Source organism: Mirounga leonina, unplaced genomic scaffold (assembly GCF_011800145.1).
Source record: "Mirounga leonina isolate KUSES-001 unplaced genomic scaffold, KU_Mleo_1.0 Mir_129, whole genome shotgun sequence".
In the NCBI taxonomy this organism is placed as follows: Eukaryota; Metazoa; Chordata; class Mammalia; order Carnivora; family Phocidae; genus Mirounga; species Mirounga leonina.
Window position 1 is genome coordinate 3,106,964 of NW_023270323.1, and position 17,593 is coordinate 3,124,556.

The 17,593-nt window shown below is 39.2% G+C and overlaps 1 protein-coding gene across 1 annotated transcript in view; it reads left to right on the plus strand.

Annotated features, from left to right (window-relative positions):
• Positions 1-915: 915 nt before the first annotated feature.
• The window catches only part of UNC5C (unc-5 netrin receptor C), a 344,363-nt gene continuing 327,685 nt past the window's right edge, over positions 916-17,593 (plus strand). Inside the window, exon 1 of the mRNA XM_035004478.1 lies at positions 916-1,263. Coding sequence (XP_034860369.1) covers positions 1,140-1,263 — 124 coding nt within the window. The 5' untranslated portion in view covers positions 916-1,139. The remainder of the gene's footprint in view (positions 1,264-17,593) is intronic.

Genomic DNA, 17,593 nt, shown 5'->3' on the forward strand with positions numbered 1-17,593 from the left:
TGTTCCACTATGGAGAAGTCATGGGCACCCAGAACACTGAGCAGTCTGAGTGGCGCTGACGACCCCAAGATTGCAGCAGGGTTGGGACACACACTGCAAAAGCTTCTTGCCTTCTTCCCCACCACGCAGGACTTCAACTCGAGCCCGCATCCAGCTTAATCAATCGCAAGACCCCAAGTCAGTCGTAGAGCGAGTCCAGTCCCGGGGAGTCTGGCGCAGGCTTTGCTGGCGCCGTGGAGAAGCTGGCAGGCGGCGGGCTGAGCTCCAGTGGACTCAGCCAAGAGGCTCGGGGCGCGCCCGCTGCGCTCCTGGAGTCCGAGTCTGGCGCACCGCGGGAGGCAGGCGCGCTCCCACTCTCCGCAGCCGCCTCTGCTGCCCTCAGGGTTCTCTCGCCCAGGCTTCCGCCGGTAAACCAACAGCCGGTCTCCACCTCCGGCGCCGGGCGCGCATCTCCCTCCAATCCTTGCTTACATAACGCGGGCGGGCGCGCTCCCGCCGCCGCTTACCCCCCAGCGGAGTTGGGCTGCGCCCTCCACGCCTCCACGGAGAGCGCCTCCGCGCACCCGTGCGCCCCAACGCTAGGAGGTGACCCTCCTTGGCCACCCAGCAGCGGCAGCCTGGACGTCCCTCCGCTGGCGTGAGCACACTGAGATTGGAGACCCGAGAGCCCCACTGTGCCCAGCTCCCTCCCTCCGCTCCCACCTCCTCCCACTTCTCGCTTCCTCTCCCTCCGCCGCCTCCCGCCACCCCCCTTGCCTGTGTGCGTTCGGCACAGAGGAGGGGACCCGGAGAGCAGTCCAGGCTCGGCGCGCGGCGGAGCTGCGGCTGTTCCTGCTGCTGGGGGCAGCGGCGAGGTGGCCGCCTTGCGCCTCCCCGGACTTCCCAAGTGGGGGCAGAGCCGCAGCTCACCGAGCCGCCAGTTAGAAGGCACAGGGAAAGAGGGACCGCCAAACTCCTCCTCAGCGTCTCCTCTCCACCCCTTTTTGGCTCCTGCCCTTGGAGAAAGTGGAGTGTGGCTCTTGGTTATCATTATTTCTTCGGACTGCTTCGTGGTGCACGGATTCAGCTGCTTCCCAGTGGGGTTTTCCGCAGTTGGCGCGTCTCCCTGTGTGGTTCTGGCCGGCACACCTCTGTCGACGATGAGGAAAGGTCTACGGGCGACAGCGGCCCGCTGCGGACTGGGACTGGGTTACGTGCTGCAAATGCTCGTGCTACCTGCCCTGGCCCTGCTCAGTGCCAGCGGTACCGGCTCGGCCGCTCAAGGTAAGAGACTCCGCCAAGCTCCGCGGCCACCTCCCTTCGCTTCTTCCTTCCCTCCTCCTTCCACTCCTCCTCCCCAGTTCTCCTGCCTTCCTTAATTTGCCTCGTTGCTTTCAACTGGAAGTCAGTTCACGTTCCACTTTCCCAACTAGTCAAGAAGCTTTGGTTATTCTTTTTAATCCATCTTCCGAGATGGGCACGGATGGACCAGGGACGCACACGGGGTGTGGACCTACATCTGTCTGTCTCTGGGCATGTGGGCGCCTTTTGCACTTTCTGCTCCACACTCACACGTTGTTGCATATTGGTCACACAGAGGTTTGCAGCGACTCTCGGTGCGGATGGCTGGGTGGCATGCCATAGGTACACCCTGATGCACAGAGGCTCCCCGCGCTGAGCATAACTGGGGTTGCGGGATCTTCAGGGCGTCCCTGAGCACGTTAGACGCCGACGGGCGCTCAGCGAAGGAAATGTGTCCATTACCGCCGAGGACCCACCAGCTCCGGTGCCACTCTGCTGCTGCTTGGGGCGCTGTGGACATGCACAGCGCACCCGGACCCGCCACCCAGCCAGCGGCAGGCCTCGGGGGGTGCACGCCTCCACACTCTTACCCTTTCCGAGTCTTCCTCCCAGTAAGCCGCGGAGAAACTTAAAACCCCAGAGCTCTGGGAAAACGGACTGGTTGTTCAAAGAGCAAACTCCCCCGGGTAATGGGCCAGTTTATAACTCTGACAATTTAATTTAACGCGCCTGAGCTTTAAAATAAGTGACCGGGGCCGTGGGCAAAACAGGGGTTGGGAGAAGAGCGGTCAGGAGTGGAGGGTGGATAAGGAGGGAGGGGAAGCGCGGGGGCTGATTGTCTTCTTGTCCCCCGAGTTTGAAGCGGTAGCGGCAGCTTCCAGCCTTCCGAGCCCAGGAAGCCGAGTGGAAGGGAGAGGGTTAGGAAAGAACCAACGCTGCCCCCTCTGGGGTCTGTTTCGCGTCACCTGGGCCCCCAACCTTGTGGCCAAGCCAGCGCCCACTTCGGTCTTTTCGACCAGTTTTGTGGAAGTCGCTGGCTTAGGGGAGGCAGCTGTTTTTTCCTAGGGCGGGGGTGAAGGAAGCTTATGCAGCATTCGGAGGTAAATTCAGGGATCCCATCATCTCGGTTACACTTCTTTCCAAATTTGGAGAGCAGAGGAGGTGCGGCGATAGCCTCGAACTCCCGGGGCGTTGCTCGGACACTGTGGAGCTTCCCAGCTGCGTTCCCTCTGATTTGCGAAGGGTCTTGGGGGAGAGGGCGTTGGAGGTGGAGGGGAGCGCTGAGCGTTAGCGAGTGTGGTCCGAATGAGGAGGTAAGTGATTAGCAAGGCTTTGTGAATTAGTGATTGCTACTTCGGGAGTAAATTTTCCTGCTGCCTAGCTAAGTAGCCACGCTCATAAATCCTTCCTTCCCTTCTTACCAGATGCCTCCCATCCTCGAGGTTCTGCCCTGATTTTCTTATGCATACTTCCAGAGCTCATCTGCCTGTCCATTTTACAAAGGAATCGTATGAACGTGTTGTAGATTTCTTGAAATTGGTAAGAAGTTCTCTGGGTAGCAGCCAAGGGTGTTTAGAGAGGAGTGTTTGGAAGTTTAAGCGAACAACCTGATGAATAGTCGTGAAGTCAATCGCGTGACTCCCTGTGGGATTCGCCTACTGTTATTGGGCGCACAAAGGACCCAGCCATGGGGTGGGGTTCAGGTGGGGGTCGGTCGGGGGAGGACTGGGCGGTGAGAGAACCTTTTGGGAAAAGGACAAGTTAAAGTCCCCAAAGATGCCAAACAGAAGCTATAGGATTCTTGCCTAGAGCTTACTACAGCAACATTAAAAGGACTGGGTCGGAAAAAAAAAATCAATAAAGATAATCCAACAGGAGATTGTAAGTGGATTAATATTGAAAGAAGGGAGAAGAGATTAAATGAAAAAAAACCGCTCAAGACAGACTGAGCAAGCTAACTGTGCCACTTGCACTTTTTTACAGACCAGGCAATCCAAAGATGGGGCATTGAACCTGCTCCTCTAGTCTTAAATGGAAAAATAAAATGTATTCTGTAGGGTATATGCATTTCAGTAGTGTTCCTCTCCATTTAGTTTGTTTAGTTATTCCAGTTGCTGGTGAATCGACTGTTTGGATCTTATGGTCTCGAAAGACACTATACTCCCACTTTTATTTTTGTTAGCCTCCATGTTTCAGGACGCCGGCTCTTCCTGTGTTGTCTGTTAGATATTAAAAATGTAGAAAACACCAAACTCAGCTACTATCACTATCACTCTAACCCATTTCCCAGCCTGCTTACTATTGAGACGCTAGTACACTTTCTTCTCAGAATCACACTTTTATATCAGGCTGGCGTTCAGACCTCCTTTTCCTTCTAATATCTTCTCTTTTCTCCTCCCTCTTTGGACTAGCACACTAGGGAAACTGAAGATACTGTTGCTTCCTCAGGTATGATTTTCATGTGTTGAACACTTAAAGATGGAAATGATCTATTTTTATGAATGGAACTACATATGCAATTAAGATGAGAAAGTTAATTTGAGGACTTGACAATGTGGATGAGATTTATTTATTCTGTTGTTAGAGAAGTACTAGAAAAATTAGCAGTTTTAAGAAACTAGTATGTCTTCAGAGGTAGCCCCCCCAAACACACACACACACACACACACAAAACCAACAACAGATGTTTAAGATGAAAAAAGAAGCATAATAGGTATTATTTGTGAGTGTACTATATTTTCTAACGGTAGTTTAAATGAAGACAGCAGTCATTTTAGTTAGGTCCTTGGGAGATTCTCCAGGCTTTAGGCAACAACTTTCTCCTTTCTGGCTATGCCTTAATTTTTTCATTCAGGATTGCCTGAAATTCCTAGCTCCAGGGGGAAAAAAAATTGTGTTGTTTCTGACTTCCAAGAATGAAAGATTTTAGTAAGTAAAGAGAGAGAGAGAGAGAAACAGAGACAGAGAGTGTATTTGATCAGTGTGCCTCAGAGTTAGTGCCCTCCTGTTTTAGAAATGCATTTGTTTCTGGATTATCACAGCATTGATATTCTGCTTATCTAGCACCAACTAGTGTTATGAGTGTTAACATCACCAAAGTCAGAAGAGAAAATTAATGAAGACTCTAATCATATTGAGACTATTTGCTATTACCAGAAGTTAATTTATGATGTTTTTTAAACAAATACTTCTTCCTACAAAAGAGTAGAAACTACTTTCATGCATTTATGCATATTGCTGTGGTACAAATAGACAATTGGCACAAAAGATAACTGAATTTCATTACAATTATATCACGTATTTTCTCCATTTTAGGAGCAGAGTAAATTCATAAAATCACATTTGGAATTTGCAGTAAGGAAAAGTATCCTTGCTCAAGGAATGCTTAAAATGCCTCAGAGGACAAACTTTTCAAATCCTTGCAAAGAAGGAAGAACTATTAGATTGTTAAAATTCACTGATTCCTTAGTCTTCTTACTGTGGATACTGGGGATTCAGCATTCAACAAGACAGGTTCTTTGACTATCTCCCATTTTAGTCTGCGAGCTGGATGTCCTGATCAGAATTCATCCTGATCTTTTTTAAGCAACCCCCCCCCAAAAAAAAAAAACGTAAAGGAGGCATGAGCTCCACCAAGGCAAGCCCTCCTAGCTTATTTGGAATTACTGTTGAGACTTAAAAATAACTGTGCTCTAATGTATGCTCCCTTCTCCAATTGGTGCCAACAGCCAGAGCGTGCTCTATTAGGCCTGAACTGCATTTAGCACTTTTCTGATTTAGGTCATGGCTTTGCTGGAGCAGCAGAGGGAGTCACTCTCAGAAGGAACATTAAAATTACAGGCTGCAACCCCTCCATATATATACAGGGGAAAAGAGTGGGGGTGGGGATTTAGCCAGAGTCCTTGCCTTGTGATTTTAACCTACTTTTTTTTTTTTTTTTTTTTAGTTTGACTTTTGTATTTGTGGCAGTTAAAAACAAACCTGGTTACATTTCTCCACAAATTAGAAACCTGTTAGCTCCTTGGGATAGTGTATGATATTAGAAGTAAAATTCTAAACAAACAACTGTTGTGCACTTACTATGTCCCAGACTGTGCTCTATTTGTCAGGGACACAATGTCGAAAGAGACAATTTCAGCCCTCAAGGAAGACAGACTTAGAAGCATATAATTATAATGCACTTTCTGAAAAATAACAGTCAGCATAGGTATAGTACTTTCTGGATTCAAGTATCAAAGATAGTGAACATAGGTCAGGGTAAGGTTCTACTGGGAGTAGTGGTGGGGTTTCCAAAATTTCTACACAGAAGAACTTAAGGATGGCAATGTGGTTTGAAGTGGGATGTTCTAATGCCGTGTTAGCATTGGAACTGTCTAACTTATGTTAAATCTTAGTTAAATTTAATGTATATTTGGTCTGGCTTTGAGGAGGCACAAGCTAAGTGTTGTTAGTTGTATGTGCCCATTCTGCCGATTGGCTTAGTGTTTATCAGTGTCCCCTAATCCTGCTTCTACCACCTTCTAATTCTGTTCCTATGGGTGAGTTATTTAGCTTCATTTGTGCCTCAGTTTCCACCAATGTAAAGTAAAGATAATATATACTACCAGTCCTATTATGATTAAATGAGTTAAATACATGTAAATTGTTTAGGGCCATGCCTGGCCCACAGAAAGTAAACATTATTCTTTGGCTTCTAACTCTGTAAACCACTGGCAAAGAAATCTAGAAGGTAAAGAAACTAAAGGTCAATAATTTTGAACTCAGACTAGGGATTACTGCAGACTCTGCTTCGCCAAAAGCAACAAATGAAGCTGTCTGAGGAGATGTCCCAAAATAGATCACTGCAAACTCCTGGACAGTGATGTGCATGGTTCCTTGAACAGTCAGTCAGGGGGAAGCTCTCTCCCTTCATAACCCCATTTCTTCCTTTCTGCTTTTTCTGGGAAAATTAACCTAATGCCAGTTCTAAAAATTCCATTTTGAGTCACTGCCTGTTTAGTCCTGGCTGCAAGCTCTACCCTTGACTTTCTATCTTTACAATGAATATTGAAAGATAACTTTTCATAGATCATAAACACTTCTGTGGGGAAAAAAAAAAACCAAACATGCCAGGCTTTCAGATAAGGGTTTAAGAAAAATCAACCCTTTATGCAAATGTCAATAGTTTTCCTTTAAAAAAATGGCAAAAGTGTATGGTCTAAAGAACATAATTGAATGCATGTTAAAACAACACAAAGAATATATTATATGTTTAAAAAAAGAAGAAGACAGTAGGAAGGGAAAAATGAAGGGGGGGAATCGGAGGTGGAGATGAACCATGAGAGACTATGGACTCTGAGAAACAAACTGATGGTTCTAGAGGGGAGGGGGGTGGGGGGATGGGTTAGCCTGGTGATGGGTATTAAAGAGGGCATGTACTGAAGGGAGCACTGGGTGTTATATGCAAACAATGAATCATGGAACACTACATCAAAAACTAATGCTGTAATGTATGGTGATTAACATAACATAATAAAATAAAATAAAATAAATAAAATGTAAAACAACACAAAGAAACATAGAAAAATAGGTTGACTCAAAGGCAAAGCAAATTCACCAAGACTTTTCATTGCTCGAATTAAATTTGCAATAGAAAGTTTCAGTGTCATAATTTAGAACAACATGGATAATCTAGATAACATATTTTGAAACTTTCACATTTAATTAATTCTTGTTGTTTAATGGTTATTTCTATTTGTTCATGTTTAGTGGGAATGTTATTTTCTGGCTAACTTTTATGATAACACTAGGGATTTGTGGGGAATTTTATGTTACTTAGAGTTAAGACAGGTCTTTTTCTTACAGTATTTTCATTTTGCTTTTAATTTTTGATTGCTTATTCTACACTTATAGATCCCCAGATTTCTCACTTGCTTTCTTTGTTATCCTAACTTCTTAAAGTTATGTATGGACTCTTCTTTGATTTCATATTTTATTTGGATTTGGTATTGCTTATGTATTTGTGGAGGAGGGCTACATGAAACTGAGACCTTGGGTATTGTCTCAGTATTGCTTAGTTCAGGGATATTTCAACTAGAACAGAGACTCACAGAAACTCAGTGCTGTTTTTTATGTGACTTTTTTAAAGTGGGGTAAGTTTGCCTTGAGCAATATTAAAATACTGTCTCCTTTTTTCTAGATCTTAAAAATAAATCCAATAACTGAATAATTTATAGTTTTCTCTTATTTTAAATATTTGTCATCTCCACATTTATGGAGATTTTAATAAAAACATCTTATGGTAATAATTTTATGAGCTAACAAGACCAGAGATAGTAAACTTTTTTATTCTTTCTACCTGATTAGAGCTCTCAGAAGAATTTTTGCCTTTTCATCAAAACCTAATACATATATTATGTTGACAATATTTTGATTCTTCATAAAAAAAATCTTAGAAAATACTGTTCTATAATTTCAGGTTTTTAAGAAGAGTTTGGGTTGAAGTTGTAATGTGGTTTCTCATCTTGAGCATTCTTGCCCCCACAAAAGTTGCTACTTTGGGATTATGTAATAAGGTTTTGAAATACGCAAAGAATGTCTCCAGATTTTAGAGGTACCTAAAACATATCCAGCCTTCTACGTGGAATTTATACTGTTAGAGTTATGGTAACATTTATTAAATTGAAGTTATAATTTGGAAAGTGAGCTATAGCTTTGAAAGTGCCAAATATGCAGATATTTGTCCTTAATGTCATTATACTTTTTATTAGCAGTGAGCAAAAGTGCTTTGTGTGGCAAAAGTGAAGTCTAATACCTGAAAACTCCAATGTTTGGGGAATACCCTCTTTTAATTAAATAACAAACCATATCTCCATGCAGCGTGGTAGGGGAATGTGAGAGTGAGGGGAACTAGGTGAGACTTATATTGGTGTGCTTGTTAGAGTACTCATTCTAAATATGAAGGCTCAAAATAATCATGTTAACTGATGATAGTGACTAATCAAATTTAATTCCAGAGTAACCAGTCTTATTTATTTTAAAATGTTGTGAAGATAGGAGTTTACCTTCATTAATCATTGTCATTTGGGCCCTGTGGCTAGTTTCATTTCACAGCAATTATGAAAGCCATAAAAATGGCTCATGTAGATAAACATGTATTATCTTCTCTTCTAACCAAGGAGGTTAAACAACAGAAACTCCCTCAGCACATTTAACAGGTTTATTGATGAATGCTAACATTTCTGAGTTTTAGTCAGTGTCTTTTTTTTTTTAAGATTTTATTTATTTATTTGACAGAGAGAGACAGCGAGAGAGGGAACACAAGCAGAGGGAACAGGAGAGGGAGAAGCAGGCCTCCTGCCCAGCAGGGAGCCCAATGCCATGCAGGGCTCAATCCCAGGACCTTGGAATCACGACTTGGGCTGAAGGCAGATGCTTAACGACTGAGCCACCCAGGTGCCCCTTTAGTCAGTGTCTTAATTGATTATTTAATCATGAACTGCCTGAATTCAACTATATATTTTTTTTTGTCTTTTCTGTTGTTGGTTTTTTTTTTTCCTGTTCGGAAGAAAAACCTTATATATGAGCATTCCTTTCCAATAAAAAACAGATTAGTGCTGGCATATCAATGCCTATATCAAAATACCTGTATTAAAATACATCTGCAGCCCACTTATAAGGGCAAATATGTCCATGAATGGAAATGCAGGTGTTTCTAAAAATTCAAGAAAATTAGTGTGTATAAAATACAAAAGACTAGCATAGAAGTAAAGTATACCATTTGCATAGAAATGTAATCACTTTAAATTAATTCATAACGTATATTCTCCTAGACCATGGAAGTTTAGTGCAAGGTGATAGGGTGTGTGGTGCGGTAATATCCACTTATAACTATAAGCATAATGAATTACATTCATGTTTAAAAGTACAGAGAGCAATTTTGGACAAATCTAATCTCTGAATTTGCAAGTTTGTTCCTTGTAATCAAATTGCATATTTTAAATCATTCTCCTATCTTTCTGGAATTTCCGGAACTTAAAAAAAAATGTCCTTTCTACAACCAGATCAAAGAGTACTCTCTTTAACAAGTGGTATTCCCTAACTTTTGCAGGAACTAAAAACCATCGTCAGTGACAAAAGCACTGCTGTTTTATTATATGTGATTTCCAGAGTCCTGTATTATATCTGACCCAAACCAAGCAAATAACCAAATTACTACCACAACAAAAACTTTATGATTGGGAAGATAGAGTAAATAATGGTCATTTCACTTTGAGCATTATGTCTGTGTGAAGTATGTTGACACTTTAATTTAGCTTTTGATAAGGGGAAAATGATATATTTTATCTTCCCCTGAATGAAGAGTTTGCCAGATATACACATCGTAGCCACCCAGTGGAAGTGCTCAAGTTTAGCAAGCAGCAATCTTGAAGTCATCCTAAATAAAACAGTAATTATGACTGTCGTTTCCTTTAGCAACTTTACTTCTTCCTTCTGGGTCTCCATAAGATAATGAAAGAATATAAGCTTTAAAATGTATTAGGAATCAAATTCAAGGATGCAAAGAGCCTAAGACATTTCCCTCCCAGGCTACCACAGCCATCAACAACAGAGCATGCAGCTTGGTGGAAAACAGAAGCCTATTTCAGTAACTGCTCTCAGAAGCTGAGGAAAAACAGGCATGTTCAAATGATTTATTATTTTTGCTATCCAGAATAGAGACCTCAGATCAACATTTCATCATAATATTATTCAACAAGCCCTCTGACTTGCAACTTTTATCTAAAGAAGAGTGTTGATCTGCACTGATTTCAGTTAACACAGCAGAAGAACTTGGAAAGTATTTAAAAGGTGTATACTTGAAAAAAATTATGTTTGGATTTTATTTGGACCTGTTTGAGCAGGATGTGCTTGAGAAATCTAGACTTAATTAGTGGGATACTGATATATGGTGTCTGACAGTCTGTTTCACTAGTAATAGAATACATAATTAATCCTCCAGTGGTCATTATAAAATGCACTCTCATTTCCTGAACTACTCTGTTAAATATTGTCATTAATAAGAATACAAACATTGTAGTTTAAATCTCATGTACAAAGAAATCCAATAGCATTTTTAGAATTATGTAGGAGTTCTTTGTTTTTTTTAATTTAAATTCAATTAATTAACATATAATGTATTATTAGTTTCAGAGGTAGAGGTTAGTGATTCATCAGTCTTATATAACACCCAGTGCTCATTACATCACGTGCCCTCCTTAACGTCCATCACCCAGTTTATGTACGAGTTCTTAAGGACAGTTCTTCAACAGAAAAATTGCTTAAGTGGAATTTTATCTTTATGAAAGTATCACCAATGTCTTTATATATTGATCTTTATATATCGATCAAAATACTTATTTTTGTCTCGTTTTACATGCACATGCATATATTTATGTAGAATTAGAAGGACCACAGTGAAGAGAGTTATAGTTTACTTACTGTAACATAACGAAAAAATTAAAAGGATGACTAGGAAAAGTTTTAACAACAGATATGTTTGTTTTCCCAGTAGGGTAGTGGTAATCAGTTTATTGGATTTATTAGAAATGATGATAACATGAAAGGTACATGTCATTTTTTATTGAATTCAATAACTATAGAATTATTTCCTACGGGGTATTTCCAGGCAGAGTCTTAATGAAATGAAGAGTTACAAGGAATAGACAAATACAGTTCAGTAGTCCCCTGTGAGCCTGTATATGCTGGCACAAATTTGTGTGTGTGGTGTGCGCGCGCACGCATGCACGTGTGTGTAACTATTTTTGTTTTAGGAGAGTTTTTTCGAACAGCTTTGGCAATATCTTTAGAAAGCAAAGAGAACCTATCAAAAAATGAAAATAAAACTTACTTAGAATAAATTCATAAAGGTAGTCATCGAATGGGGAAGTGAGTTCCACCACTGCTTTCTAACTGAAAAATTATATTCTACTTTTCTGCAAAAGTTCCTCACTCTCCGCCAGGTGCTAAGTCATTTGCATAGTGTCCAGTAGAGACACCTCTGTCTCATTGTCGCAGTGGCTTATCTATAGAAACGAGTTTTCTTTTTCTTTTTTTTCTCCTATTTTCCAAGTGACAGAAACTAAGGGATACCCACTTTCACTGCCTTATTTCAACATGTGGAGAAATTCCCGTTGTTTCCTACCCAGTGGACTATAATTTGTTGTCCAAGGGAGAACAATAACTTCCATGCATGAACGGGTAAAATCTTCATCCACATGCATGCGTCCTTCTCCAGGTACCCTCCAGGAGAGAGATTTCACTGGTAAGCACCCTGCCTGAGGTGACCTCTCTTGTGGGCTGATCGACAGAGAGGTCAGTTGTGTGGTTCTTCCTTGAATTCTGTGATGATTTGTTTCAACTTCTTAGTCAAGTGTGGAGTTATGTTTCCAGACTGCAGAATTTTGGTTTTCTTGGACTCCCTTAGATGCTGTGCAGGTGGCTTTATTTCCAGCTATCTCTATCACATCCACTGAAAACTTTATATAAATGAACAAAAATATAAAGTTAACTGAGGGGGGGAAAAGTTGTTACTAATGAAAGAATACACAGAATTTCACTCCAGATAGAGGAGTAATATACTTCCTTGCTTATATTCAGTATTGTATTAAATGCAGATTAATATGTAAATACTTACATGATACATCAACACATGAATACATATTAATTATTGCCATACATTTTCACATCACTTGGCATTTCTGAACTAGAATTTTAAAAGGTGCAAATAAATGCTAGGGTTCAGAATATTGTCTTGTATGTTCTCTTATCATATGTGTCATACATTCTTGGATGATATTGGGTTCTCATAACAAAATATGTAGGACTCTGCTAAGAACGGCAAAATAAATAATAATGCCTCACAAAGTTTTGTGATTACAAGCCTAAATGCTAATGAGGGTGGTTGCCTGTTTAATGCTGAATTGCAAGGTTAAAAAGAGGGTCTTAAAGATAACAGCAGATTCCAGAGTCCTTGAGTTTGTTTTGCATTCAGTGACAGTCACTAAATTAGGGAAAGGAATGTTCAAACAACACACTTGAGGAAAAGTGATTTTTATAGAAAGGAGCCATTTCTGCTAATAGCCAGTAACTGCACATGACCCCTCTGACATTAAAAGTCCATTAGCTAAGCCCAGTTTAAATAGCAGCTGATGCAGTGTCAGCTAAATGTACATTGGAATTTTTTCATATAATGCAGTAAGAGCAGTTCTATAATTTTTTTCTAAAACTACATACATTAAGTAAAACAAATGCCATCTGATAGTAGTGGCAGGGCTGCTAATAAACAGGCAAAGACTTGTGATGAAACAAAAGTAACAGTCTATATAACAAGAAGATAATAAATGGTAGTGATGGTTTTAAAAGGAAGTCTGAGAAAAATCATAGAAGCTTAAGCTGACATCCAGAAAGAGTTGTTTCCTTAGAGCACATAATAACGTGCCCTGCTTTGAGACACTCATTTTAAGTGATGGGATTTTTTTCTGTTTTTTACTATTAGCCACAATGTTTAGGTTTTCAGTGCATTTTCAAACAACAGGAAGGCCCCTCCTTAGGCACCGAGACGTGTGGGAGAGTAGGGGGGACACAAGGTGATTGAGGAAAGAGACCAGGGAAAAAGTGAAAACAGAGGTACATGTGTTACTATTTTAAGGTTTACTAATATTCGAGTTACACACTAAAGATGAAATTAGTGTTAATATTTTAAGGTAATGACTATGATACTATTTTTAAAAGCAATATGATCTTTCCTGCAATGAAATCAAAAGTTAAATTGTCCATTTTATACCCTCCTCTCCCATTTTTTTCCATCTTTTGGATATTTTCTAATCTCCATTTAATCATCTGAAAGATAAGATGTTTTACTGCAAATTATATTAGAATCCAAGAATCTTTAATAAGTCGTCTTAAAGAACTCTCAAAGACAGCATTCTGTAACTATAAAGCCATTGTGGAAACAAAGTGTGAGGGTTGCTTAGTAATCTAGTGTGTTGAGTTGAGAACAGGGCCGTAATTATCAGTGCTGCCATGCTTACACAACTATAAAGTATTACAAGGACCTCCATGACGACCCCCCATTATCAGACCATTAGTGAAACACTGTTCAGGCAACAGTGGGGAGCCCTGCTAAAGCTTATAACCTCAGTCACTTGGGCATAAGCTTTGCGTATATTTTCACATGGTCATTTGGACTCTCATAACACTTTTAGTACTCAGAATTATTTATCAATTTATTTCTAAATTTGAGAATTTATTCATAAACTTAAGTCTACCCTGAGACATTTATTTATAAATTTTAGTCAAATCTGAGGCATCACATCATTTGTTTATTTTCTTACTTATTTTTAAAAGTCAATTTTTCTTAAATGATAAAAAAAAAAAACACCTCACATAAACCTGCATTGCTTGACAATGAAAAGAAACAAAAGACAAAAAAGGAAAAGAAGGACTATTATTTAATCCTAATGGGGTGGCAGAGATCTTCTTTTCATTCAGATTTTCATGCAAGCATTACTTAATAAAGTCAAGAAGTATTTTTTTTTTGGTGTTTTTAACTGTTTTAACTAGGTTCCGCCCATTGTAAAGGCTTGTTTTGAATGAATTGGAAGCTTACATGGGCAGAGTTTCTGCAATTAAATTCCTAACCAATATCCCATTTACTACCGTATTGCATGAGGGACTTGATGACTAATTTCATCTTTAGTGTGTAACTCGAATATTAATAATAGATGGAAATATGCCTCAGTTCAACCAATGGCTTTGGCTTTTAATTCTAAACCCACTTTATTTTTTTCAGACTACAACATCTGCTAAAAGTGATAATTTTCTGTATGTTTTTCTTTTTCCATCATAAAACTTAATTCTATCGCAAGATGATAAAGAATATTGTGATATTTGGCCACATGAAATTGTGTAAACATTTAGGAACCAGTATTATGAAATCGAATTATGTTGGAAATAAGATGATTCTGGACTGATTGAAATAGGACAATTATAATATTAGAATTTGGAATAGATTTAGAAAAAATTACCCTGCAACCCCGCAATGTTAATACACTGTTGCTTTCTTGGGTACCTGTACAAATGTATCTTTTTTTTGGTATGAAGAATTACATTTAAAAAATTTTGAGTGTATATAATAAATAGTATGGCTTGGTGTGAAATTGAATTTATTTATGCTTGGAAAACTTTTTTTTTTTTTTTTAAATAATCTCTGGGGCGCCTGGGTGGCTCATTCAGTTAAGCTCCCAGGGACCTGAGATGGAGCCCCACATCGGGCTCCATGCTCAGCGGGGAGTCTGCTTCTCCTTCTCCCTCTGCCCTTCCCCCCTGCTCATGCATGCTCTCTCTCTCTCTCTCTCTCAAATAGATAAATAAAATCTTAAACAAATAATCTTTGATGATGCCTATTCTTTGGTGTGATTATCATGACTGTTTAGAATGGTGAATGGTTTCAGCTTTCTCTTTTTTTTCTGTTTTGTAGTTTTACATTTCCTTTTTTTGACTGTCAGGGACTTAAAAACATATTTGATGTATGCATATGTGTGGACTCAGTAATCTCCTGACATAGGAAATTAATCCAGATTCACTGAAAAAACTTGGATGTCTACAACCAAGAGTGTTCATGTGGTAACTGGGCTAGGGAAATACCATCAGCAGCTTTTATGTCAACCTCGTGGTGAAGGGAAATAAACTGCGAAACTCAGTAGAATATCAGAGTGATAATAGTATTTCCACCATAGAATTGTGAGGGTGAACAGAGTTATCAAAGGTGAGTAACAGAACAGTGCCTGGGACCAGATAAGCATTTAATGTGCGTTAGCAATTGTTGTTGCTGTTGCTGTCGCGTTTTCATTACATAAGTCTGTGCTGTACAATGATTGTCATTTGGCAATGCTATGAAAATAATTCAACGTATCACAAGAAAGAGAGGATTGCACTCAGCTGGGAGTACCATCGGGGGAGAAAATGCCAGATGAACCAATGAAAACATAACTGTCACAGGTAAAATTCTTACAAGAAATTGGTAGATTTTAAAATCACATTTTCATCCTCGGTTATGAAAATTTAATGGCGCAGTAACATTTTTTGGAAAGTCAGCACATGTTTGTTTCAGTTTTATGGACAATCACGTTAACGTATTTTTTTATGCCAAATTCTGACTTTAGAATATATTCTATTAAAACTAGTATCGAGAGGTGCCTGGGTGGCTTGGTAGGTTCGGCATCTGACTCTTGATTTCAGCCCAGGTCATGATCTCAGGGTCATGGGAGCGAGTCCTGCCTAAGACTCTGGCTCCTCGCACTCAGCGTGGAGGCTCCTTGTCCCTCTCCCTCTGCTTTTCCCTTCACCCTGCCTTGAGCGTGCCCTCTCTCTCAAATAAGTAAATAAAATCTTCAAGACAAAAAGCTAGTATTAAATAAACTTCAATGAAAAAAATCAGTTCATATTTTCCTCCACTATAATTAACTTTATTGTAAAGACAAATATAGGTAAAAAGGCTAGGGGGAAAAAAAGCAAATTCTTAACTTTTTGCTAACATTTAAATTCTGTCTGGAGGAATAGAAGCAATTAAATTTCTTCACTTATGTCAGAAATTGTAACACACCAAAACATGTACTGATCTTAAGGTAGAAGCAAAATTTATTAAACAACTTTCTGAGCAAGGTCAAAGTTTTTACATGTGCAAGGGTCTTATTATAATACAGGCAAAAAAGAGAAATTAATTAGATATCAGACTCCTAAATATATATGTTGTGACTGACATTTATTAATTATGTTAAATGCTGCATTTAATAAAGTATTTTTCTAATGGATTAGTTCATGAACAAACTGTAGCTGAATTCTATAGTTTCCCAATGGTATTACATGTATTATTTATGATTTATAAGGAGGGAAAGGGGACAGGATTCACAAAACAGTTCTGTTTGAAAAAAGTTTTCCAGCATGTATTAAAAAAATGAAAGTTGCTTAAGTAACAACCCTATTTGGAAAAAAAATATGGACATAGAAAATGCTTTCAGCTACAAACAAATTCAGTATTACACTTTTTAGTTCACAGACATTAAATAATCCCTTTTGTTCTTTTGTTTTATATTCTCTAAAATGCTTCATTGTAAAATTAAAATAAGACAATACATAAAAACCTTTTTTATCAAGATGTGTCAGATTTGATAGGAAGAACATAAACCAAACATTAATAACCCCAATCAATGCAGTTGTACACCTTTAGCAAATAGAATGTAATACATGCATTATTAACTAAATAAACAAATAGGGTAACTCATTCACTGCACCAAAATGATATGCACACAGGAAACATTTTAAATAGACATGTAGAACACTGATTCCTTCGTCATTTTCTTTAACCGGAAAGCAAAGTTTAACATTTTTATTTTTTAACACTAACCCTCCTTCCTCTCTTTCTCAAGTTTTGTGCTGTAGGAAACATCCAACTTCTTACAGGGAAAAATAATAATTCTGGAATCAACAGTGTGGTTTAGTCCAACATAATTATAAAAACCTCTTATATTTATAGGATCTTATTCCATTTAAAGAACCCTACAGAAGCAGCCTAGAATGTTTTTAATGATTGATTAAGCTGCTTATTTGTTTTTGTTTTGCTGTATGTAACATTTGGTTTGTAGTAGTTCCCTTTAAAGATTTCCACTAAAAAGGTGAGACTTTTTTTTTTTTTAAGATTTTATTTATTTATTTGAGACAGAGAGAATGAGAGACAGAGCACGAGAAGGAGGAAGGTCAGAGGGAGAAGCAGACTCCCTGCTGAGCAGGGAGCCTGATGCGGACCCGATCCTGGGACTCCAGGATCATGACCTGAGCCGAAGGCAGTCGCTTAACCAACTGAGCCACCCAGGCGCCCCAAGACTGTTTTTTATAACCCCTTCTTCTAGGCTATCCCTGTTTTTTTTTGTTTGCTTTTTAGTAAACATAAGCTTCTCAAAACTCTAATTTTCTGAACATTAAACTATCTTAGGAAGTTCTGTTGTGTGGTTAATGAGGGTTGTTTAAAGAAATTGATATAAACAATATCTATTTTGTGCCAGAATGTGTGTTTATTTGCTAGTCTTTTGTTGCGGGGTGGTGGGGAAGGGAGCAATTCAGAAAACCAAGTTGTTATAGCAAAGAAATAAAAATTAAATTATTTCATAGAGTCATATATACTTAGAGACTTTATATATTTATGTTTGCAATCATCTAAACATGTTCAACGCCTTTATTTAAAAGATTTATTTATTTATTTATTTATTTATTTATTTATTTATTTATTTATTTATTT